Raw genomic sequence first — 25,871 nt, 5'->3', positions numbered from 1 at the left:
GTCCATTAAAAAAAAAAAGCACACATTTTCTTTAAAAAACATAAAAAAACCCAAGAACTATACACATCTTTGGGGAAAGGGGAATGTTACTGAACGGACGCCAGTCAAAAACAGAACCCCGAAAGACGATTCTTTTTTTTCTTTTCTTTTTTCATGTGTGGCCAAAAGAGGTATACCTTGTTGCGAATGAAGGTTTAAAATTGGGATAGATATATATTTATATTTATATATATATATATTTTTAAAAAACAGACTCCCTCCTTTAAATTAAAAACAAAAACAAAAACAAAAAAAGAGTCACTGGAGAGCGGAGACTTCAGGAGAAAAGGATGGATCTCGACAGAAACCCACCGACCCACCCGGGAAAAGGGAGAAAGAAAGAGGAGGACGAGGAGGAGAGGGCGAAGATACAGTACATGCTATTGGAGGGACGACCCAGGCGCTCCAAGACCCTTCTTGGGGGGGGAAAGGAAACAGAGAAATTCCAAACCGCTCGCAGCTCAACCATCTGAAGAGCTCGTTCTGTCGTGGGATGGTTGGGAGGGTGTCCTTCCTTGATCTTGGGATAAGCAATCTATCAGAGCTCCTTTAAAGATATATATGTGTATGTATATATATATATATATATAATTTTAAAGGTTGGTTTTGTTTGTTTTTTTGGCAAGGGGCGAGGCAGGTCTAGGAAGAACACCATTCGAGTTTGGACGGTCACACGAGGCGTTTTCTGGGCGATGTTTGCGTGCAGTCACTCAACGATGCCATTTGAGAAAAGTTGGCGGTCCTGGGTCCGTATCCTCTTGCGTTTCACAAACGTCTTTAAAACAAAAACAAAATCCTTCTTGATCTCCCCACGATCCTTCTGTGGGGCTGGACTGTTATTGTTATTATTATTATTTTTAAAAAAAGAACGACAGCATTTTCATTTGCTCTGTATGAGTATTATTCTAGTAAGATCCCAATGATTGTCTTCACAGTGTTGCTACCTTATCATTGCAAAACGAAACAAAAACGAACAAACGAAGACTCCCCAGAGAGTTCATGGAGTTTTTCTTTTCTTTAGGTTCATGAACACGGTTGTGTTTAAATACTTTTCTTCTTCTTTTAATTTTCTAATTTCTCTTTCTCCTTCTCTCCCAAGTCCCCAAACGTGATAGCTTTCCCACTCTCTCCAGCAGGGGGCGAAAAGATTTGAGGACCTCAGCACCGCAAGGAATGTTCCTCATGCCTCAATAGGACTGGCTACCATGCTGTTAGGTGTATCCGGGAGTTGAGATGACATGGATGCTACCTCACTTCCGGTGGAATTGGAACCTGGGCCTCCTTCTGAAAAATTAACCTGCGAAACATTTTTTTTTTTGAGAGAGAGAGAGAGAATAAACAGCTTACAAAAAGGAAAGAAAACGCCCATTTTTTCTGGCATTCAAAATATCATTGTATTTCTTGCAAACTGCTCAGGGCAGAGACCCTATGCTGTACATTGTGACAGCATTATATATAAAAAATACTATCAGTAATAACAGTAACTCAAATAGTAACATTATTTTATGTTCTAAACCAATTTTATAGCAGCCTGCCATTTCTACTTTTTGCAACCACAGTGTGGGAACAGTGAAATAAGACATATTTGCAGGAATTCATGTGAGGATCAACTCTGTTGTCACCCTGACAGTTCATCATTACCTCGGAGTAGATTGCAAACATTCCAAATAGAATATTTATCATTCGGGTGAAATGACACACAGTTAGACAATTAGTTCTGAAATTTCAAATGGGTGGAAAATTAAAGTTGAACAAATCCCAAATGGATGTAAAACAAGGAATTTACCAGTGAGATCTTGGAACAGCTTTGGGTTTTGTAAAATGTTGGGCTACTGGAGCTATTTATAATAAACACCAGCATTTTATATCAGCAAGAGAGTGGGTTTCAGTGTTCAGTGTACTTTGCCCACAGCAATCATGTCAGGTCAGTATTAAGCTCACCCTTCAAACAGAGACTGAGGAAGAACAAAGAACTGAACAGAAGAGTCTTCACCAACCTTCTGGTGCCTTCCAGATGTTGTTGGACACCAACTCCCATCAGCCCCAGACAGCAAAGCGAACGGTCAGAGATGATGGCCAACAACAGCTGCAGAGTACCAGGTTAGGACACATGCAGCACAATCCTATACATGCTTACCATGAAGTAATCCCATTGACTTCACTCACATTTTCTCCCAACTAAGAGTATGCTTAATGGTCACAGCCCTAGCACAGTTCAGGCCTGAGGTTGAATTGGAAGTTGGGTTTATTTATTTATCTTTTTTATTCTAGCTATCACTTTTTATCACTATACTACATAAAACTGTATTTTATATTATATTATATTAAAGCTCACAATACTCATATGTTTGGAGCACTGAGCAAGCAGTCCGATTTGGGGTGAAAAGATCAGAATTATCATCATTGTTTGCAGTGGCAAAATTATATTTTGGTATGCAGATACTAATAGAGTGCCTCTGCTTCCCCCCACCCACCCACCCGCAAGAACTTGCAGTGTACAGATGTATCAGTTCTGTCTGAAATGCTTGCTGCTCAACTTAAATAGATGTTTTCTGGGGCACAAACCCAAGAAAAAATTCTGCATTAAATTTCCATATGCTAGTACAGTGGTACAGTGGTACCTCGGGTTACATATACTTCAGGTTACATACGCTTCAGGTTAAGAACTCCGCTAACCCAGAAATAACGCTTCAGGTTAAGAAATTTGCTTCAGGATAAGAACAGAAATTGTGCTCTGGTGGCGCAGCGGCAGTGGGAGGTCCCATTAGCCAAAGTGGTGCTTCAGGTTAAGAACATTTTCAGGTTAAGAATGGACCTCCGGAACGGATTAAGTACTTAACCAGAGGCACCACTGTATACGGATAAGAGCAAATTTAGACTAAATTTTAGAGGGAAAGCTGCTAAGCAAAGTCATATCTAAAATATTATATTTCAGTTCAGAAGGGAGAAGGCATCAACAGATCCTGGTGCAGAAGACCTGTTGATTCAGGTCACCTCAGTAATCCCCTAACAATGAGCCAACAGGTGAGTGTTATGATGGCTCAGCTCAGAAGGGAGCCCCCACATTAGGCCCAAGCACATGTTCTTATCTGCTCTTTCTCTAGGTAAGAGCTGATCAGAGCTCTGGGAGGTTTTTACTCTCCAGTGCTGATTAGATCTTGCAACCATTAAGCAACAGGTCTTCTGCAATTCACAATTCTCTGGATCAGGGTCAATGAAGACTATCCTAAGGCTTCAATCGTATACATACTTACCTATGAGTAAGTCCCTATTGACATGAATAGGGCTGGCCTCAACTAGGTTAGCACTGCTTGGGTATTTTCACAAGAAAATATGGTAAACTAGAAGGCAGCCTTAAGCAATTCTAGTGAATAGTGAAATCAATGTGTACCTTTTCTAAACAGCTTTTCCTGAGCCCAGTGAAGGAGAGGCAGAATACAAACATAACATATACATCAAGCAATTGTGGGCCTACATATATAAGTGTAGCGTGTGTGTTTTCCTAGGTACACCCAGTATGCCACCTTTGGGAAGGGAAGCTGCAGCAAATAAATGCAAAGCAAACAGGATTGTTCAATATTAATAATTACACAAAGGAGAATTAGTGTCAAGTAAAGAATAAGGCTGCAATCCTACCTGCTAGTAAGCATCACTGGACATAGCAGAATTTACTTCAGAGTAAACATACCTAACATTGTGGTGTAAGACGCTTGAGTTGTAAACAAGAAAACCCCAATTCAAATAAGGCCTCAGTCACAAAATTCTCTAAGGGCAGTGGGGGGATAAGCCAATATTTCTCCCCCTGAGTCCCTCAACAATAATATGGTGACATAATGGCCTACCTCAGAGAGTTGTTGTAAGGATTTCAGATAAATGCTTTGGTGATAAATGCATCACATGATTCCCCACCCCCACCCCAAAGAATAGTTATTTTGTGAATGAAAATTGTAGCATATGAAACTACCCTTCATGCAGCTAGTGATGAAATGTTCTGAAGTTGGTTGCAAGTTCCCAACTGCAAAACACCACTTCTGAAGGACTCAGATTTTAAACAAACAAACAATTATATGCTGCCCATCTGACTGGGTTGCCGCAGCCACAAAAAAATAGTAAAAATGCTCAAATACAACTAGGAAAAGTCTGGACACTTTGTTCTATGATTTCACAGAGGCATGCAGATTGAAAATCCATTAAAATCAATGGACAGGAGCCTCACTTTTTGCCCCATGGCCTCCCATGCCCAGAACTGTCTTTCCATGAAGAAGCAGCCCCTTCCCTTCATAAAGCAAAAAGTAAGGATCCCAGTCTATGTAAATTCTTCTAGTTCAATGCCCTGATCCAAACTGAAATTGAATCTCCTTGATGCCCGTAGAATTTAGTGCTAAGTAATATAGGAACAAAAGGAAAGTGCCTTATAATGAGTCAAACCGTTGGTCCATCAAGAACCGCTGTCAGTCAGACATGGGACATTCCTAGTCCTATCTGGAGGTGCCAGGAACCTTCTGCAAAGCAGATGTTCCACCACTGAATTATGGTCTTAAATGCTTGAGCACTACAGATAATTGGAGGGATTGCAACCCCTATTTTCCAAGGAATAAGCCCCATTAGATTCTATAGAGCTAACTTCAAAGAAAATGTGCGTACTAGTTTAAATCCAAGTAACCCTTTGGTTTAAACTCAGCTGTGGGTTGGGACCCAGTTAGGTTCTTCATGATAAAACTGCTATCTTCTTTTGGTTAAGATTTTCCACATATTGGCTGGAGTCCAAACCCATTAAATTCAATACGAGTTCTTCCATAGATTTTCATCCTAGATGCTGGCTAATTCTTCCCAGTGTGTTACTGATTATTTAAGGTGTGTTGCAGTGGATTTTTACTTTGCACCCTGGTGGTAAACACATGGTTTAGAAGTAAATCCTATTGAACTCAATGGAATTTATTTCTGCACAGTGTTCAGACTCAGAGTACTCTGTTTGTGTGTGCTCCACCAATCGCACAGGGCTCCCGTGAGAATGGACTTCCTTATACACTGAAGTGAATGAGGAAGCTCTTTGCACATGGATAGACATCCTCTCTGCTCAATGAAACTGGAATATTATTATGGATGGAACTAATCCTTTGCCTGTGAGTAATCACTGAATCTGAGAAAAAGAATGAACAAGAAGCATGGCTTTCAATGTGGGGTACTATGTACAAGTATTACTTTTGTCCCATTTTCACCTCTGGTTTAAACACTACAAAAGCCTGCTTATGAGAATTACAGTTTCAAATTGCTTTCTATTCTCTTAGAAACAGACTGCAATCTACCTCCTATCAAACTTCAGCAAGCCAACACCCCACAGTGGGAATTAAGAAGAATTGATGGTTTCTATCGGGTGTGAGGATCAGGGCCAGCCTAATACATTTTCATCTTCCAAGCAGCTGCACCATGCAATCCAAAAGGAATGTCCCACAATCCCTTGCAACACCGCAGCTGCTCACATTCTGAGAGTCATGTCCCAGAATCCTCTGCAGTACTGCAAGGGATTCTGGGTGTGTGGGGGGTCACCTCTCTGATCACAGACTGCTTGCTTAGCACCCCTAATAATGTTGCCAACCCCAAGCAATTGCTTGTGTAGCCCAGTTAGGTGTGTCTGTCTGTGAAGCTCAATATTGGCAATAATAAGATTTTAGACTCTGTATTGAGGCCCTGCATGGGGACATGAAATGCCTCCTGACTTCATTTCAGTTCCTTTAGCAGATGCCTGATAAAAATCATTCCAAATGCAATTTTCTCTCCACCCTACGCTTTTACCCATCTTTGTCATACTGACGTAATTTTTTTTCACACCGTATCATGTCCTAGAATCTTCCATTGTATCTCCCTAGACTCATTTCCTCCCACAAAGTCTATCCATCTCCTCTATTGTTAAAAGCTGCACTGAATGGTTTAAAGCAGGATAATTCTGCCTGAGTACCAGGCAACACCCAGAACAGAACAAAGCAGGAAAAGAAAACAGCCTAAATCAGAATCAAGTAGCCCATCCAAGGTGGCATAGTCATAGCACATTGATCACTATTGGATTTATTCTATTTTTACCATCATTTGTATTTTCTCTTTCAAGAGCAAGAAAGTCTGGAGATCTCTAAAGGCATTTACTCAGAAGTAAACTTCCCAAGTTCAGTGATACTCAGACTGCAATCCTACCAAATGATACTTAGGCTGCAATCTTACCCAAATGAGTTATGGCATAAATTGTGACACAAGGATTCTTAGTGGGATTTTTTTTTGGCATTGTTCTAGAAGAGTTAAAACTGTCATTTATTTATTTTTTAAAAAAGGACTTTGCAACATATATTTTCCAAAACAAATCTTTAAACTGTTATATTTTTGGGAGACACTTTGTGCACCCAATCATTAGATGTTCTATCATCGGTACTATGAAGTTTAATCACTGAAAAACCATTCATAACATACCTTATTATTTTTAAGATCTGGTTTTAACACACTTAGGCCAGGAAATTGAGTTAAGGTTGAACTTCTGTCCTTAAATCACCTGGTTGGGCTTAAGTATTGCAGATGATATGGTCCCATATGAGCTGCCAAATGATGTAGGCATAAGGAAGTGAGTTAAGAACAGAATTGATTGGTAAATTCCTGTTGGCTTTTTGGTGAAAGCCAGACCCATTAATACTATGCAACTGTTGCAAGTTATTATATAACCACATTTTTTAAATCATGAAAACAAGACAACACCATCTATTGATCCATGGAAGTTCAGAAATATATATGCTAGTCATGGCATGTAAAAAGAAAAAGAAAATGCAGACAACCTGGCTAAAATATACATTTGCACAAACTGTGCTAAAGGCTAACATTACAATATGCAAAAGTAATTTATGTAAATAGGAAATGTGCATTTCACAGGGGGGGAAACAGGGGCTAACCTTTGTAATATTTTATAGAAGTGTACATATTTAGAAAGTTCGTTTTAAACACTGTTACCCTCCAGACAATACTGCAAATGACTTTTTAGATTTATTAGACTCTCACCACCATATTTCAGCCCCACTGTACAACCCACCAGCATCCTATTCTCTCAGTTTAGTCTAATTGTTAGGATAATAATAATAATAATAATAATAATAATAATAATAATAATAATAATAATCTGGTGGCAACTTGCAGGTGCTGGTTTAAATGCCAATAAACTCAAGCATTTTAAGGATCTTGGGCATAAGCTTGGCGTTTGACATTGTGGTTAAATGGCTGGATTTGGTTATGGGAAACCTAGGCCATAAAGGAAGCCTAGCTGGTCAAAAGCGGGAGAGAGGGAGGCTTTCATGTGCCTCCTCACTCTAACACAGACTAAAAATCAGATGGATATTAGAGAGCACTTTGTGTATTGTGGAAAAGAGGTTGCAAACCACCACACAGCTAGACTGCATAAATGCCACAGGCACCAGTGGGATACAAGTCTCCTAACTGCGAGTAGGATGGCAGCTAAGGTTTATAAAGCCCTCTAGAAAACCTATTAAATTTACCACGAGCCTTTAGGACAAATTCGTCCTAAGATTTCTTACTAAATAATAACTTCAATCCTGCAAATATGGCTGTGAATAAAGTACTGCTTTTTTTGAAGGGGCAGAAAGCATACTTCCATTTTTATTTTTTAGATAATGTATGCTTCTGCCACAGGATAGGCCATCTTAAAATAGGCATTTCATCAATTGTTCATGTGTGACAGAAGGGAGGAAGCCTCTTTGCAGGGGATGCCTGCTGCAACCTGCTTTGAAATGAGTTAATGCTAAGGGGACATTTCCCCTCCCAATTAATGTATACCTCGCAGTATCAAAAACTGCTTTTACCTTGATTTTTTTTTTTTAAATTGTCCAATATAGCTACTGCTACTAATACCACTACTACTGATAATCGCAGCCAGATCGCCAGTATGTAATGCTGCTTAGCAAATGTCCACAGAGCAAGCAGCTCTGCCCTTACTGTGAGGCTGGCATGCAGATGGGCAGCTGAGGTAACCCTACACAATCGCCATCCATGGCTCCCTCCTGACTCCTTCCAGCACATGGGCACACGTCTAGGGGCATCAGATAGGGGTAATTAATCTATGGGCACTGCTATCTCATACAAACCCTCAAGCTGCAACCCGAACCCCACTTACCCGGGAATAAACCCCGACTGAATCCACCAGGATTTAACTCCCGAGTAGACTGGTTTTAGGGTTTGTAGCCTAAAAGCATCCAAGTGGAAAGATCTCTGGTGGGGACACCTCCAGGTGTTTTAAACTCTGAGGCTGGGAGGGAAAGGGGAGGGGGCGCGGGGGTCTTAAGCAGACGTACAGAAACTTTGCAGGAATAATCTAGAGGAGCGTCGCGCTTGCCTTTGCGCGCACAGTGGTCCATTCATCGCAGCCGGGAACTGACACTTACGAGTTGCTGAAAAGCCGGTTGATCTATGTCACTCTGCAAGGCGAAGTCGCTGAGGACTTTCCAGGGCGGCTGGTAACTCTGCACCTCCACCGGGTTCGCCTGCAAGCCCCCGTCGTGTCTCTCGGGGCTGGCCGCCACCATGGGAGTGCCCGTCATCCCTTGGATATTCTGTAAACAAGGCAGGCAGAGGCGGTGAGGGGCCGCGCCGCACAAACCGCGATTGTCTCGCGGCGCAGAGAGTCAATAAACTCCTTCTCGGGCTTATCAAACGCTCGACTCTATTGACTTTGTTAATCTGCCTTTCGCGGAATTTCGTGTGTTATTATTCTTTAAAAAAAACACAAAAAACCCACACCACCCACACCTCTCTTTGCGGAGTCGATTAGGCAAGTAGATTAGGATCCGTTTCCAGTCCTGATCAAGGTATATATATATATATATGTTTCCACTGCGTGCGGGAGGTGTGTGTGTGTGTGTGTGTGTGTGTGTACACACACACCTCCCGCACGCAGTGGAAACATGTCTATTTCCAAGTAGGAAAGGTGCATACTAAGACTCCATGTTAGGTTGCTTCTCTCTCAGACTGTAAAGCCCAGTGATCTTAGTGGGGTTTATTTTTGAGTCAAGACGTTTTGGATTTTCCTGGTTATCTTGAAGGTTTCCAATAAGGAAGAGGCGGGTAACTCAATGGGAATCCCACAGAGGAGGAAAGGAGGCGAACAACCCCGGACAAATAGCACGCTCCCCCAACTGCTAATTACATTACTGGTACCCTACCTCCAACGACTTATTCCACATTTATTGATCCCTCCTAATGCTGCCACACTGAATAACACACTTCTTTACCCGATTGCTTAAGCGCTGGAATTCAGGTCCAGAGCGCAAAAGCTGGAGATCCGAGCACGAGATATGAGTCCCAGACTAGAGCATGGGACAGCTCTAGAGCCAGCAGCTTGACGGCCTTCGGGATCACAGTGTGGGTGGGAATACATACACACCCCTCATATTTACCCAGGGGTAAGTCTCGCTGTCTGAAAAGGGAGTTACTTAAACACACACGCGTGCGTCGAAGCCTGGAGCACCCTTAACGCGTGAGAAAATGCCACCGAGGGTTACTCAGGGGTCCCTTTGAGCGCCATGGAGCTTACTCCCAGGTAAGTGGGGTTAGGACTGAACCCTTTTCTGTGAATAGTTAGTAGTGGCGATACACACTCCGGGTATTTCCCTCGTGGTTAAGGGAAGTAACTCCTGGAGGTTGACAAAAGTCAAGCTGAGTTGCTCTACAATGCCGCTGTTTTCAACCGGAGCTCACTTCGGAGTAAGCCCCATGATCCGGAGTTGGCATTTTCTTTCAAGTAGTAAACATCATGCCTAGGCACCATTGATCCTCTAAATTTAGGTGCGACTGCAATCTCACACTGGGATCCCTAAGACCAGTTGAGTAGAAGAATTGGGACTGAAGCCGATTCTGTTCCACTCGCTTCCTAAGGACCCAACCAGTTTAGGCCCCAGTCCAACCACTTCACAGAACTGTAGCCTCTAGAGAAAGTTCGGGAGATTCGCCTCACTTTTCGCCCCGACATCTATAAGACATTGAAATTGTCTTCGAGTGAGATTGAACTTTCCAGAAAAACGTGATCCGGAACGAGGATCATTTTCAAGGATCCCTGCTTATTTAGGTTTGGCTGAGCTCACCGTTTCCTGGCTAACCACCACTATACTTTGTGGCAATGAATCGGGTGGGGAGAAATAAACTCTGCAGGTATTTTAAAAGGCTTTGTGTCCAAAATAACTTCCTAAATCGGAGCAACTTAAAACACTTCAAACTGGGGTTTATTACATTCCACCGCGGTAATACGCAACGCTTTAAACTTCCACTTAACCAGATAAGCCGTCTTAGCAAACATTAATAGCTGTTCCTTTAAGCAACACAACAATGGCCTCGGCATCATCAAGGCCTAAAAGGCAATGGATTGGGGGGCGGGGGCGAGAACGGTTGTTTTGGAATATACGCTCGCTCGTTATTCTCATCTGCCGAAACTCTGTTGCAGCCTATTGTGTCGCTGGTGCTAAAGTTCGATCTCATGGGATTTTAAAAACCAGACCTTAAGTCTGTTTTACTCGCAAGTAATTCTCGTTCCGCCCAACTAGACGTCACCCTAGATCCACTTACCTAGGAGTAAGCCCTACTGAATGCCGTAAAGCTTGCTTCCGAGTAGACATGTATTAGGCAGTGTTGTGAGCATGCATAGGATTGGAGCCTTACGTGAGTATTTGGTTGAAATCCTGTAGTTGGGAAGGACACATAACTGCGTAGGCAACTAGCACCAGAATTTTCTTTCTTTATTACGAGTAAACCATGTATAGGATTGGTCTGCGCGACTTTCAGGTCTAGAACCAAAAAGTGTGGCAACAAAATAGGTCAATCCTACACACAGTTACCCGGAGTATGGCTGTAATGTTAACCTCATTTCTCTAAGAGTAAGCCACATTGAATTCAACAGGGGTTCCTTCTAAGTAGACATAGGATTAGATGTAAGTCTCAGAGGGTTCCAGTTGGACCTACTCCTGAGCAAGTTTTAATTCCGTCGAGTGCACCACTATGGCGATTTGACATGCACACACTTACTAGGTAATAATTAAACGTAGGAGGGATTTACTTTAGAGTAAATATACGTAGGAGTCTACCGCGAAGTTCTATAGAATTCAATAGGTCTTCATCGCATTTCTCTTTGAAATCTGCTTGCCAGAACTCGACAATAGGTAGGACTGGCATCCGTTCATCTATAGAATCCCACTCTATTGATTTCAGTACACCTATTCGAATCGTCTTACATCCGACAAGTCAGTTGAGAGCCTTTTAAAAAAGGAATCTATCCCGTCCCTCCTGCGACCTTTACCCACCGCCCCCACATTACTGTTATGTATCTTAGACCACAAGGATGTAGGAATTACCCACAGACTGATATCTGTCTCTTGAACAGTCACAGCGTCTTCCGTAGAACTACTCTAGATTAAGGCAGTTTGTAAAGTCACTGTAACATGTACTTTGAAACATTTTTAAAACCGGGGTGCTGTGGAATATCGGGATGCTGTTGTGGGATTTATCCTTCTCCCTACAATTGGACCATCCATTTTGCAAGAAAAAGTAAATAAATGCGCACAAGCAAGAGTTCACGGACCAGTTCCCTGAACCCAGCATGCTATTGAAGCCCCGTCCCAATAAAACCCAGACCCCTTTCTAGAAGCGTGCTATTTCCACAGGCCAGCATTCAACAGGTGAAGCGTCCCCTTATCTCTCTGTTTGATTGCTGCGAAAGGCACAGAAGGATGGGGACCTTCTCTCTCTTTTTCTGCTGGCTACAGGGAGCCCCGCTAATTGGCGTTCATGACAGATACACTCATTGGACAGTAATGCACACATGCGCACGAACCTCTCCCCCCCCAAAGCAAATCAAAAGCACCAAGGCAAGAGAGCAGCCAAGCCACGCCCACTAACCAAGAAAGTTCCTTGTTCGGGAACTGGTGGCCCCCTAGAGGCCAGGAGGAAAGACCGCAGCAGCCACTCACCGTCTTGTCGTTGGGCTGCTGCTGCTGGAGCTGCTTCATCATAATGCTCCTCTTTTTGTCCTTGCAGCGCTTGTTTTGAAACCAGACCCGGATGACCCTGGGGCTAAGGCCCGTCATTTCCACCAGTTGCTCCTTCATGAGGGCGTCGGGCCTGGGGTTGGCGGCGTAGCAGGTCCGCAAGGTGTGGAGCTGCTTCTCGTTGAGGACGGTCCGGACGCGGGTGGTCTTCTCCGGCTGCTTATGGACATGTGGCCTCAGAGCCGGTTGCCTGGCAGAGATAGGTTCTGCTGTGGAAGGTGGGTGGGGAGGAAAAGGAGGAAGGAACAGGAATCCCGTAAGTGGCGGGGGAGGGCGAGAAGATGCTGACACGCAACTCCCTGGAGGGGGCCAACTCCGCAGGGATCATCACTACCTGGACGCCCATCCATCCACCTTTCTTCAGGAACCAACGCTATTGCAAATAATGGGAATTCCATGCAACGCTGTCGGGGACTCCTCTCTGTCAAGCCCCTCCACTTTTTGTGGATCCCCTTAATCATCCACATTCTCACAAGCGCCTCTCTGTTTCTCCCATTGTCTCGATTGGAATTTCCTCGCGGACAGGGGACTGTCAGCGGAGGAGCTGCTGTCCAAGGTACCATATATGGCGCTCTCTAATGAGCGACGACGATTGGGACCCTCAAGCCTTCGGATCTCGGATGTGGGGGGGGGGGGAGCAATACTCATTCTATTTTACTGACTGGAGGAAATCGCCAGTCGTCCAGTTTCGGTGGGACGTCTTGTCGGCCCACCTCAACACCTGCGCAACCCGGCAGTTTCTCTCCCCGTCCACCCCGGGTTCCCCACGCTGCTTCCAAAGGTCTTTCCTCAGCGCGCAAAGGATGGCTGAGCTCTCAAACGTGCATAGGGGAAGGAAATTCAGCTCGGGGGGGGATCATTGGCGTCGATTTTTCCACTTCAATATATTTTTGGATTGTGGAAGGAAGCAGATAGTCATATAATCTGGGGGCGCCATTTCACAGTTCTCGAGGAAGAATCACCAGGGCTTTGGAAGGAGCGCGGAGACGGCTACCACCAAGGCCTCCCTCCCTTCCTCCTTCCCCCCCTCCCTCCCTGGCGCCACTCACTAGAATCTTAAAGCTCAAACGGATCAATTGGCCACCTAGTCCCTCACCTACCCTGAACCATCTGCCACTTCCGGGTTAAGGGATACAACAATGCAAGCCACAGCAAACAACCCAATTGCCTCCGTCGAAAATTCTCCCCCCAGGTCCTGTTTATCTATTGCTATTAGCACCTCATGGATTCTCCTGTCCCATGCACCATTGCACGGGCTTTCTTTCTACAGCTCCCGACTTTCAACGCCTCCCCCCCCCCAAAAAAAAGTTTAGCTGCATAAAAGTCTGCTTTTAATAGCCCGATTCTAGGCATGTTTAGGTGGAAGGAAGGAAACCTCACTATAGCCAGTGGGGCTTGCTTACCCAGATCTAAAGGGACACAAAACTTAAAGCCTAAAATGTGAAACGATGGGGTTTTATATCGAATTTTAAAATGAGAACTAATAGACTTGTGTGTAGGAAGCAGTGACGGGGAAAGTAAGTTGGCTAAATTATATAGTTTTAAAGTGGGTGAGTCTGTAAACGCTGTCAAAAGAACACACTGATAGAAAATCCAGAGCAAAATAAATGTTCCAACAGTTTCTCCTTTTAAAAAATGCAACTGACACTCTTAAGGCTGCAATGCTATGAACAGAGATTGAACATCACTGAAGACAGTCAAACTTGCTTCCAAGTAAACAGCCAAAGATATTGCTCTATAAAACGCTCTCTCATTGGAAGGAAGGTTGCAGTGCCAAAGTCCTCCATTGGTGAATGGAGCTTACTCTCAGGTAGGTACACAGTAGATTGCAACCTGAGCTACTTCCTTTGCAGAAAAGTACAAGTAAATGTGTTGAGAAAAATGTACTGTAATGCAGCATTCTGAAGTTTGCTTTCTTGGAAGCAGGTGCCACTGAAATTAGTAGAACTTCCTTCTGAACATTTATACGTTGAAATAATTTCTACAACCCCATCTCTCTTTTTTTGCCTCAATATCAGACAACAGATATAAAAAGATATTAAAAATACAGAAAGGCAACCACGTATCAAACAAAATACTTGAGCTAATATTATGTGGGTTTGTATCTAAAAATGCAGAGTTACGGGGGGGGGGAGGTAATCTGATGATTTCTTTGTGCTCCACATTTTTGACTTGCCATTTTCATAATACTTCCTCCCCTTTCAAATTAGTCACTGTTTTGTATTTGGTATAGCAAGGAAGACTCTACAAGAAGTGGGATTTCAGATTTGGAGACACACACAAGACATCAACTTGTCTTGCCTTACTGCTCATTCTCATATATTACTTGGAAGGAAATGTTTCTGAAATCTAGTTAAAACTATGGGACTTGCTTCCAAGTAATGTTCAACAATGGACTCTGAATTAGGAGTCCAACAATGGTGCTTAAACCTCTTATTAAAAACCAAGGAAAGACTACCCTGGATTAAGTTGCTAAAGATTGGCACTGTAAATAGTGTTCTTGCTGCCCCCACTCCCATGGTAGGGCAGGAGGGAGGGAGAGAACAGCAGAAAGACTTAAAAGTTACAAGCTCTTGACTGGGAATTCTCCAATCCTGTCTTGTTTTGTTTGCCCTGATAGGGTGGAAAAATAAATAAGGCCCATTCCCTGAAGCCTAGACAGGGCAGGCAGCAAGGAAGTGGTCCTGAAATGTTTCAAGTCAAAAGTAATCCCAATGAAAAAGTAAGGCCAGCTCATGGGTCGACTCTAAAGTTTTCGGCTTGAAATTCTCACCCAAACCACAGAAAGCTTCAGGAGGAGAAGGCAGAATCCCTTAGAAGGCCAATTACTGAAGATTAGCTTGTTGACAGTTTTAAATTACAGCTTGAAGTGGTGCCTGTAGTTATTAGTCTCTCTTTTTGGAAGCTGACTCCCCCTGCACACTGCATAACCCGCCCCCCGCAATGTTTCATTCAGAATACGCCTGGCTGGGAAGAGCCTAAGCTCAATGAATAGCATTGCCTCATCTGGATAGGGGGACCCATTTCTGCTTCTCTGCTCTCCCCTGCCCTATTTTTTTATTTCCTGTTTCCCACATTAATTATCCTGCTTCCCCACCCCCCTTGCTTTCCATATTTTGTCAGGACATTTCTAACGGGGCAGCAGGATCATAAGCATATTTACTTAGAATAAAGCCTCAGTGACTAGGACCTAAGTTAAATGTGCATGCAACAAAAGTACCCAACATCTGAATCAATTGTGCCCTCTGTAAAAGTTCCTTGCAATGCAAGGTACACTGTTGTTATCTTCTCTCCCCCCCCACCCCTACTGCTGTGATCATTGTGTACTTCTCTGTCTGCTCCTTCCTCTTGCTTTGGAAAGATAGATTGCTGTGATTACCCAGCGCACATACCTGACAGCGAAAGCTACGTACACAACATATACAGTACACAAATATTTCTATTTATATTAAGCCACCAGGAGATTGAAAAGTATATTACTTCTTTGGCAATTCAGTCCATAGTAGAGCATACTACTCTGCTTGCCTTCTGTACTATGGCAGACTTCATATCTTTTTCAGATCAAAGGAGAGGAGGATTTATCTCCCATAAAACAACATGGTCCCATACACCAGCTTACTTCCACTGATTATAACAAGGTTCGCTCTCCAATAAGTGGGCATAGGAGGACGGCCTAACAATATAATCCCAAGCATATTTACTTAGAAGTAAAACAAACAACAACAAAAAAAACCCACACAGTTTAATGGTACTAAAGGAGCAATCCTATACACAAGAAACTGGCATAAAGCCAGCCAGTGTAAATTAAGCTAGGATAAAGTACACCAGACCCAAACTTCATTCAGGAGTGGGGCTAATGCTGGCTGAGATGGCCTAAAGCTGGCAGAGGGAATACAATAATGTATGGGTTAAACCACCCTTTCTGCTGGTTTAATTTATACCAGGCTGCCAGGTCATGTGACTGAGCTTGATGGGTGTAGGATCCATTCTAAATCCCCTCTTTCTGGTCTCACCCACTCCCATCCCCTTCTGGAATGCCCCCTTTTCAGGCCTTACACTGGCACAGCTGGGGAACCCCTTGATCCTAACCCCATCCATCCCAGAAGGTCCCACTATGGAATTGTTCCCTAAAGATGCAATCCTATGCACACTTCAAGTGTGTAGTATTGCAGCCTAAAGGTGCCAAACAGAAGTCAATCCTATGGAATTCAGTGGGACTTAGTTCAGAATAGAAATGCAGAGGGTTGCTCTATGCATTTCAAGGAAGGGGTTTAGGGCAACAGCTTTGATCTGATTCACTCATCTGCTTTTGCTCTTGACAAAGCTCATGTCTTGGACCTAAATACACAAGCTCCATTGATATCAATGGAAGTTCCTACTAAGATTGCAATCCTATGCATATTTACCTGGAAATCAGTTCTATTAAAATTAGTGGAACCCTTTTGAATGAACACGGAGAAATCTGAGCTGCATGCCAAGGTTTAGGGATCAGGGTGCAAAGTTGTTTTACCAATGGATGTAGAGTTTTGGGGGTATTTCAACGGAGATTCTAAGCAAGTGAGTTTCACTGAAACCCTTTGGACCATGAGAGTTAATGGCTGCAATCAAGGGGAAGTTAGAGAGGTGGAAAGCTGCAATCCTATATGTGCTTACTAGAGAAAAAAGTTCCATTGGACTAAGAGGGACTTAAACCGTGAGGAAACATTCATAGGATCCTGGCGGGAAGTCTCATTGCGCTATGGGGAGTTTACTTCCAACAAGCTCCCTACCGGTTTGGGCATCATCTCCCAGCAAAGTTAAGCAAACACCTTTCCTTTTATTTCAACGAAGGGCTCCTCTCTGTTGCTGAGCTGCCAGGAAGAGCGCAATCTTTTACACGTCTACTCAGAAGTAAGTTCTCCCCCGCGTTCCATGGGGCTTACCCCTAGGTAAGTGGGTGTAAGATACCCCGCAAGCGGCATCTTCTTGTATGTTTACTCGGGAGTAAAGTGTTCAGAGGTCTGCAGATTTTGAACGTGTGTGTGTGTGTGTGGTTCTGCTTCTTGGTGTCATTTTGCCATCGGAAGCACGGGGGTCTCGTGTGCCTTTTCTCCAAAACTCTCTCACCTCTGCAAAAAAACAAAACTAACCTCTGCGAAGCTGGTATCAAAATGAATACGGGGCTGGGCACATCTAGGAGGTATTATTAGCCACTGATGGCCGGGAACCGCGGGTGGGGAGGCAACGGCAGAAGAGCTTGGAGTGGGAGAGAAAACACATATATGGAACAAAGGCCCGGAGGGACCCTCCCTCCCTTGCCCTCCTCCCTCCCTTGCCCTCCCCGAAGTCTCTGGGAGGGGGGACCAGGAAGTACCTGCCATCTGCAGCGGCCTGGCGGGGTGCAGGGGGCTGAGGGGGTCCCCAGCTCCGAGGCTGGCCCTTTCCACCACGTCGTGATCCGCCCGGCAGAAGAGGCCGTCCTCCCGCAGCGCGAACTCGTCCCCGGGGATGAGCTGCCGGCTGCAGGCCACGCAGCGGAAGCACTCGATGTGGTACACTTTGGAGCGGGCCCGCATCACGAAGTCGTTCTTGCTGAAGCCGATGTTGCATTTGGCACACTTGATGCCGTATAGCCTGAGCCCAGGCCCCGTCGAGGAAAGGGGTGGTGCGGGGTGGGATTGGGGATAAAGGGGGGGGGGAGAGAGAGAAAAGAAAAGAATACGGAGGTGGGGTGGGGAAGGAAGAGAAACAGAGAGAGAAAGATTTCACTCCGGCCGCCCCGTCGAATCAAGCCAGTCATTCTTTCATTCACGTTCCAGCCTCCCACGTTAGACAGCAAGCCCAGCACGCCTTCCAAGTCGCCCGGTCTACCTCTGGCAAACCAGAAGCTCGCGAAAATAGAAATCGGAGCGAATTCGGTTCCGAGTGGCTTCTGAAATTGTACCATGTACGCGCTCGGACCTTGCAGCAGCAGCGAAGGGGAAGTGTTTAAAAAAATAAATAACCGTACATGCATTTGGGTGTTGATTGGTTTATATTATTATTATTATTATTATTATTATTGGAGGTGGAGGGGTGGGGCTTTTCTGTTCTTTCGCGGTTTCTCTTGCAGGGGGATGGGAGAAAATCTGCCCTATGCACAGAATGGAAGAAACGAGGTTGGTAGAAACTTCACAGCAACCTTTAAAAACCAGGTTAGAAAAGGGAAAAGTCTAACTAGAATAGCAATGAGCAACGGGGGCTGCAATCCCGCGAGTTCGCCCCGTGGAGTCCAAGGGTGCTTACTTCCGAGTAAACGCCTCCCAGCATTGGAGTCACTTTTTTATATATACTTCTGAGATAAATAATAATGCAAACCACCCCGGTCCTGGACAGGGTGACTTTGGAGAAAATCCCACTGAGTTCAATGGGACCCCCTTCCTTTTAAATGAGTCTTTAAAATATTGCATTTTTTAAAAAGCCGCTTCTGTGTCTCGTCACACAAAAAAATAGAACCAAAAATTTCCAAAGAGAAAATGGCAGCTTACCCTTTTATACAGTGAAAAGAGGAGGAATCGTGACACTTGGGGAAACTTATTCCGGGGGCGTCCTATTTTATTGGGAGTTTATTGGGGGCTAAAATGCAATACTAGAACCAACCCTGCCCTCCAAAAACCGCTCATCAAAAAAGGAAGGAAATGCTAAACTCGACTGTTAAAATATAAACAATCAAAGACAAAACTCGGGAGTAAAATAGTGAATCTGGAGTCAGTGAATCGCGGCCACCAATATCCTAAGCCCACCGGCAATACTCAGAGGCAAAACCTTCGGCCTGCCTTTGCTTCCACACCTTTACGCTCCCGGCTCTGCCTGTTTACTTGGGTGTAAGTCAAGTTCAAAGGGACGCTCTCCCAGATCGCTACCAGGCACTGGAGACGAAATTTCTCCGGGGAAGGAACAGGCGCGTGGCCGCGAATAAACCCGCAGCTCTAAATGGTTTTATTTGGACCGCTTGAGCAGCTGTTTTACCCGCCCCTTCCCCATCCCGCCTTATAACCCCCCCCCCCAAATAATCTTAGCTGCCAGCAACTCCTGGTGGTCTTTGAAAGAGCCCTCTTGAAATCAGTGAGAAATTGCTTCAGAACAGTAAGTTTCCCAAAGTAAGACTGGGGCAGAGCGAGCCTATCTATGCACGTCTACCCAGAAGCAAGTCCTATCGAGTTCAGTGGGACTTACTTCCGGGGAAATGTGTGCAGGATTGCAGCCTAAGGGCGACGTCCGCCTTCTGTTCCAGAATCACCAACAACAAATCAACAGAGAACTCTCAGTAGCGCTGAAAAGCTCCCGCAGACCACGAATGAAGACATAGGAGGTCGCTTTTCTGTAGAATTCAGAGTTTATAAAGACAGAGTCTTCGGCTAGGCTTTGATATGGCTTGACATTGGACCCATACACATACAGATAATCTACACATGTTGTTGATGTGTAAGTCCCTCCTCTTAAAAGAACAATATAGATGTGGTAGCGCGGAAATAGCAGGACGAAAATGCTTAATTTCAAAAGCTCAACTCTACCCTGATTCTATGATTCCATCATTCTACCAGCTTCTCTATTAGTATCTCAAGCTAAAAAAATCAAAGCCCCCCGCCCCCCCGGGAACTCGCTTCTGCCCCAGCTAGACAAGGACACGAAGGGCAAAAAAGAGCCAACTCAGGCGCCAGTCGGGAAAGCGTTCCTTCTGAGCCAAGGCAAGTAAATCCTGTTTGAAAGACGGAGAGCAGCAAAAGGCTGAGATCTCTTCGCACACGGACTTGCATGAAAGGAAGCCCTGTTGCCCATCAGTGGGATTTGCTTTCCAAGTCACTCTATCACGGGCATGACTATCTAAAGTTGCCATCCTAAACACGTGTTCTGGGAAACTAAAGCCCCGGTGTCGAGACAATGGCGGTTACTTCTGAGTAATGCAGTGGTTTACAGTCCGGGTGCAGGGATCACCGCGTGAACAAATAATATATAATATAAATTCTTTTTATTATTATTAGTATTAGTATTATGTCGGTTCTAGCGTTTTCTTCCAGAGCGCATAGGATCAGAGTGATCTTTCACCATGCTTTCACTTCCGAGCACCTGATTCTCGGGGAGCTGGGAATCAGCTTTGCCAAGGAATCCCTCCTCTAGACCGAAGCCAGCTGAACAGCCGCGTCTGCTGGACAAAGGCGAACTCAAAGCAGCAAGAAACTCCGTCTCGCCTCGTTGCCAGACTTTCCCGGGAGTGGGGAAGTGGGGCGGGGGAGGGCTCTCAGGATTGCAGCCGGGCAACTCTGTCTCCGCAGCAAGGAAGCCCCACGGATTTCAGGAGGACTGTCTGGCCTCCGATTAGGAAGCTGCACTTTGAGAACCTCGGGGGGCTTCACAAGGATCCTTCTGGGTGAGTGAAAGGAGACTGCCCGAGAAAATGCTGCTGCTGGTGAGTTCGCCTAAAGCCTCGTAGAAACTTCTCTTGCCATTTCCTTGCTAAGGGACCTTACGCAGGAGAATTTCTAGGTGGACCCTCTCTCCCCTTACCCCTTCACCTGGGCTTAGGGTTGCCCAACCTTTGCACCCTCTGCAAAGATCAAATGCAGAAAAAGGACACAGTAACATTGCGCCGTCTAAGTCAGACTCCCTAAAAAAAAAAAAAAGCTGTTCAAAAAAGGAGCCCCTCCCCTTTGCTCCCCGCTCTTTAAAAAGAAATAAAGGTTTCCTTATAATGTCAGCAGTGGCCAATTGCGCCCCCCCCCACGTGTGTGTGTGTGTGTGTGTATGCAATCAGCTCTCAGATTTTCATGCTAGGTAGGAAGCCGTTCCATTATCTAAATGTACCGATTGTTCGCCCACAGATGAGGGGCAATTTGATCTCCTCTGTCCAATTCATCAAGGCAGATAAGATAAGATAAGAAAAGAGAGTCAGTCCGAGCGCGCCCATAGGGTTAATATTTTAAAAGATTAAATGTCATGTTTAGGGTTTGTTTTTGTTTACCCCCCCCCAGTCGAAGAAACCGCCCTGCATTCAGGAAACAGAAGGGGACTATTAATTATTATTACCACTAATAATCACAATCACATTTGTTTACCATGCTTTAAGGAGCCACGGGCTGGCATGAGAGGAGGGGTAGGAATGGCCTGTTTTAACTGAGCCCGTGTTGCTATTTTCTTGTTGTAACATAGCTTTTTAAATTTATATATATATAAATATAAATGTGTGTGTGTGTGTGTGTGTGTGTGTGTGTGTAAATCTATATGTAAATCGTACACGCAGTCATGCAGCTGGGAAGCAAGCAGGCCTGAACGCCACCACTTAATTTCAATTATACTGATATTAGAGTTGAATGGAGGAAGCGTTGGGGGCGCTTAGTTTAGAGAAAGGCAATTTGAGCCATCTTAAATGGCAACATATTGTCGCTGCCGCTCCCCCCCCAAAAAATTACACACATTACCACATTTCCAACAATCGAAGAAGGTACTCACACCTAGATCTTACACGCATCTTCTCAGAAGTAACTACCACTAATTTCAACAGCCCTTACCGCCGAGGGGCACCCAGCTTCTAAGATCTTTACCTGGAGGTCAGATCGGCGGATTACTGCTAAATCTTGCAAGTAATTTGCCAGCATGGATCTAAAAGTCCCACGATCCTGTATACCTTTCCTTAAAAGCAAGTCTACCTGACGAGGAAACCCGTTTTTCAAATTACTTTAGATTTGCACCCTCACAGACTATTTATTTTACACATTTGCTTACAAGTGCCAGCCCAAATTTAGGGAAAAAAGAGAGTTGAAATTGTTTTTTTTTCTGGAGGGGGAGAAGAATTTACCTTACATGTACTCAGTGATAAGACGCAAATTCTCATTTTTCCCCAGTGAGCTTGCACTGCAATCCTAGTTAATTTCCCACTGAACTCAGTAGGGCTTGACACTCGATAGGAACGGAACTAGGCGCTTGTACACACGCCTAAATAATCTGACCCCTGAACGCATTTTCTTGGCACTAATGGGGGGGGGGGACCACTTACTGTACCTCCAGGTAAGCGTGTTTAGTAGATCGCGGTTTCATTTCTTTTAAACGGGGAAGAGGAATTTAAAGAATTGGGGTTTTTGTTTTGTTTTTTACTCTCCCAAACCTTATACAGATAGAAAATAAACAAGGCTCAACTGGAACCGTCTCTAACTGCGACGCGACCGAAGGGGCAGAGGAGAGGAAAAGGCAAGCTCCGTACCTGATATAGTCTCTCTTACAGTAGGTTTTCCCATCCCTAACAAAACACGTACAAGTCTCGTCCAAATATTGGTTGCATTCTGCGCACTTCAAGCAGGCCGCGTGCCATTCCAAATCCGGGGAAACTCGCAGAATATACTGATCGTGGATTTGATTGCCGCAACCGACGCATAGGGAAATCAGCCGTTTTTCTGAAAGGCAAATAATAAAAGACATGATTGACTGACCGTTTGCTCTCCTACGGCGATAAACACACTTTATTAGTGTCGATCACCCGCGTAGGGCTGCTACTCTTTGGGAGCGCGTTGCTGCTGCTGTTGTTGTGGCGTTATACGGGGAGGGGGGGGAGGGAGGAAGAGAATGATCGCAGAGTGTGCGCGAAAGATAGAGAGTGTGTAGCATTTTAGGATGGTAATTGGAGTGTGTGCCATCAAAGGCTTCCCTCATTTAGAGAGGAGGCGGAACGCACGTTCAAACGAAGGCTGGCAGAATTCTAGAACGCGCACATTTTATGCACCTTCCAACGCAATCAAAATATCCCCCTTTGACAATTTGTTGTTTTGGAGGGTGGTGGTGGTGGTGGTGGAATGAAGGCATGTTTGTGGTGTTATTAATTTTATACCTCCAGATTCTGAATAGGAGAAAAAGAGGGAAGCTGGTGGGCTGGGGAACAGAACACGCCGGTGACGCTTTCTCTCTGTCTCTGCTCTTAGGAGTTTCATGCAACCGGCAGGCTTTGGTTTGTCAATTCCATTCCTTTTGTCAATGTCGATCCCTCTTTCGCTAAAAGGTTGGTTCACTTCTGTAGGGCGGAGGTCCTAAAGACCGACCTGGAGTGCTGGATGCTTACCTCCATCGGAAGCATTATTTGCTCGGGAGTGAACCCCGCCGAGCTCAGAAACCCATTCCTTTCCAAAGCAGCACGCTTCTTTAAAGGGTAGCAACCCACACTTCCCACGCTTTAAATCATCTGCTGGGAGTATGAATGGATCCAGTTGCACTCCTGGCCCCCAGCCCCGCCGCTGCACCCCCCCTCCCAACACTGCGATTCCTCAATACATTTAAAGGAAATCCAATCCTATTGTTTGGGTGTTTGTTTGTTTTTTATTTTAAGGGAAACCGACTTCCAGCAAATGTCCTCAGGATTTTAGCACCGGAGCGGTCGCCCTGAACGGGATCCATCTACCGCTGCCTCTGACGCCCGACCCCCGTCCATGTCAGCTACCCCTCCCCCCCCCATCCTCCTTTTCCACGCTCTCGCCTCTTCCTTCACGACTTTTAAGCCAGAGGCTCTTCTCCCAAGCCACCGAGATCGCTCCGGAGGCTCCGACACCCCACCAGGCGAAGCGGCAGCCCGCCAGAGGCTGCATCCTCCACCGCTCCCGCCTGCCACCGTGGGAAGAAAGAGCTCGTCCTCCCGCTTGCCATATGACCACTGCTCAAGAATAACGAATAACGTCTTCCTTACTTTTCGGTGGGTCTCCCATATCTCCCATATCTGTAAGAGGGTATAATGTCCACAGTGAAATGGTGCACGGTTGCGATGGAGCTTCCCAGAGGTAAAACAAAACAAAACACAAACACACACAAAAAAACAAAACAAAAAGGAGACAAGCTGTGCCTTCTTGGAAAGCGGGAGATGCTGTCAAATGGAAAGGAAGAGAGAGGCTGCTTGATCTGTCGCTCTGAGGATCAGTCCAAGGAGCTGGGAGCAAATTGGTTCCTTTATTACTAGGGTGATGTTGATGAGGAGCCTTTTAAAAGAAAAAAAGTCGGGGTCGGGGAGTGAGAGAGAGAGAGAAGGGGAAAAAAAAGAGAGAGCGAGAGAGCAGAAAACTCTCCGCGCACCCGCACAGGCCAACTCCGGATCGGGAAGCGAGTGGCAGAGGCGCTGCAGTGTGCGGGACTCAGCGCGCAGCGGCCGCCAGCCTCTTCCTTATCTCTTACTCAAACTTCTCTGCTCCAACTCAGCTCCATAGCCATTGGTCGACGTAGGCCTCGGGGACGTCAAACCAGCTCGCCTCTGATTGGATGCAGGGAACACAGAAGCAGCTGTTCTGATTATCATATTTCAGTGGCTGCTGTAGCCTTTGCTGGGAGGAGAGGGAGGGGGGGTGTGCTTGGAGAAAACCCGGACAGAGCCAGATTTTTTTTAATTTTTAAAGCTGGACTTGAAGAGAGAATCAGAGGCAACTTTTACACTCCTCATTTGATTCCCCCCCCCCCAATAACTCTCCCTTTGCATTTTTGGTTCCACACTCCGCCCCTTCTTTTGGTACCCTGAGGCAGGCAGCTGTCTTTCAGCGCTCTCTGGTTTTAGTGATTTCTAACCTCCCTTTTTTAAAAGAAAGAAAGAGGAAGAACTGAAACGTTGATTTCTCTTAACTATCCCCCCCCGCCCCCACGGAAAAAGGAAATTGATCAGGCGTGCGGTCAAATATTTGGGGAGTGGGGGGAGGAGGGATGGATTAAAAACCATGCAAATCTGTGTTATGCCGCCAAAAGGGGGGCAATAAAGGCTTAGCTGCTGATAGATTTCAAAAGCTGTACTTTTTTTTTTAATTATTCTCTCAGACGGGGAATCGAAGCCCCAGCGAGGCTTCTGTTGATGGAGGCGTTGACCTCGGGTAGGAGCTGTCTATAAAGGCTTCTACACTCCCTCCCCCTCCTCGAAAAGAATTGTTTGCGTCCCCTCTTCTCCCGCTCCACCCGCCGACAAATTCGTGACATATATTCTCGGAGAACTATTGACTGCAAAGCGCTTGCAGGAGTTCAGCAATAGAGGGCCACTGCGATCTTAGAGCTTCGGTACTACGCTCAGTTACCTGGGAGTAAGCCACACTGAATTCAAGGGGATGTAGCTCTCACCAGACGGGTAGGAGGACGCTGCAAGCGCTTTACTCCGAAGTTACGGCTCAGTGGCGTTTCTATGTAAGCCATAGTAGCTAAGGAGTTTTGAAACTGCTAGTAACCGGAGAAAGTGGTATATGGAAAATAAAACTGATAGCTGCTTCTTTATGATGCTGCCATGACTTCCTTGAAGAAAGAGTTGGGGGGGGGAATCTAATCACCACTATCACTCTGCTGTGAAATCGCTAGAGAAAGAGTAACGAAAATGTAATCACTACCACCGCACCACTCGTAGTAATATTTCCTCTAACTGCTACCACTAGGAACGGAAAAGCACTTTCAAGCTGCCAGTTCCCGTGAAAGTTTCTGCTAGTTTTTTTTTTCCATTCTGGACAGATGGAAAGGCATTGCAAGGCCTCTGGGTGCCTACAAAACTAGTGGGAGCCCGGAATCCTTGACTTTACCCTCAGTTTTTACGTTAACATGGCTGTCACCTCCTCCTCAGGACATTCACTTGGGAGTAAATTCCATTGATGGAAAAGACGCCTGTCGTGATTTCTTTGGAGTTCGCACAGAGTCTCAAGCAGCAGTAAAGCGATGATAACTTGAGTTGCGGATCAGGCGATAGGCAGCCAGTAAGGAAGCTAATGGAGCATTCGTCTGGTTCTTGATTGCGCCAAAGTTAGCTTTGCTTCC

The 25,871-nt window shown here is 45.2% G+C and overlaps 1 protein-coding gene across 3 annotated transcripts; it reads right to left on the bottom strand.

The window, feature by feature from the left end:
* Window positions 1–1,039: 1,039 nt before the first annotated feature.
* Window positions 1,040–24,410, bottom strand: ISL1 (ISL LIM homeobox 1). 3 transcript variants are annotated; one of them, XR_004427568.1, is made up of 7 exons: window positions 23,794–24,410; window positions 22,327–22,516; window positions 17,467–17,726; window positions 12,036–12,322; window positions 8,466–8,633; window positions 6,496–6,617; window positions 1,245–1,336 (listed from the first exon to the last, which is right to left on the bottom strand). XR_004427568.1 is itself a non-coding variant. In XM_033164368.1 (6 exons), exons 1-6 carry the CDS (start codon window positions 23,819–23,821, stop codon window positions 1,220–1,222), a joined length of 1,047 nt encoding a protein of 348 aa, XP_033020259.1. In that variant the 5' UTR covers window positions 23,822–24,402; the 3' UTR covers window positions 1,040–1,219. The 3 variants fall into 3 exon arrangements, 2 of the variants coding, with proteins under 2 accessions (XP_033020259.1, XP_033020258.1); XM_033164368.1 differs by lacking the exon at window positions 6,496–6,617 and having other exon boundaries at window positions 1,040–1,336; window positions 12,036–12,319; window positions 23,794–24,402; XM_033164367.1 differs by lacking the exon at window positions 6,496–6,617 and having other exon boundaries at window positions 1,040–1,336; window positions 23,794–24,400.
* Window positions 24,411–25,871: the final 1,461 nt, after the last annotated feature.

The sequence above is a fragment of the Lacerta agilis genome, chromosome 11 (genome assembly GCF_009819535.1).
Source record: "Lacerta agilis isolate rLacAgi1 chromosome 11, rLacAgi1.pri, whole genome shotgun sequence".
Lineage (NCBI taxonomy): Eukaryota > Metazoa > Chordata > Lepidosauria > Squamata > Lacertidae > Lacerta > Lacerta agilis.
The sequence above is the reverse complement of the archived record's forward strand: the minus strand, read 5'-3'. Positions and strand labels throughout refer to the sequence as shown.

What these genes read in the sequence shown, in the direction of transcription:
- ISL1 (XM_033164367.1), bottom strand. Translation starts at nt 23,821, where the DNA reads ATGGGAGATATGGGAGACCCACCGAAAA. An exon ending in TATGGGAGACCCACCGAAAA is followed by an intron (nt 22,517 to 23,793) that starts GTAAGGAAGACG and finishes TTTGCCTTTCAG; the next exon opens with AAAAACGGCTGATTTCCCTA. An exon ending in TGTAAGAGAGACTATATCAG is followed by an intron (nt 17,727 to 22,326) that starts GTACGGAGCTTG and finishes GCCTGGGCTCAG; the next exon opens with GCTATACGGCATCAAGTGTG.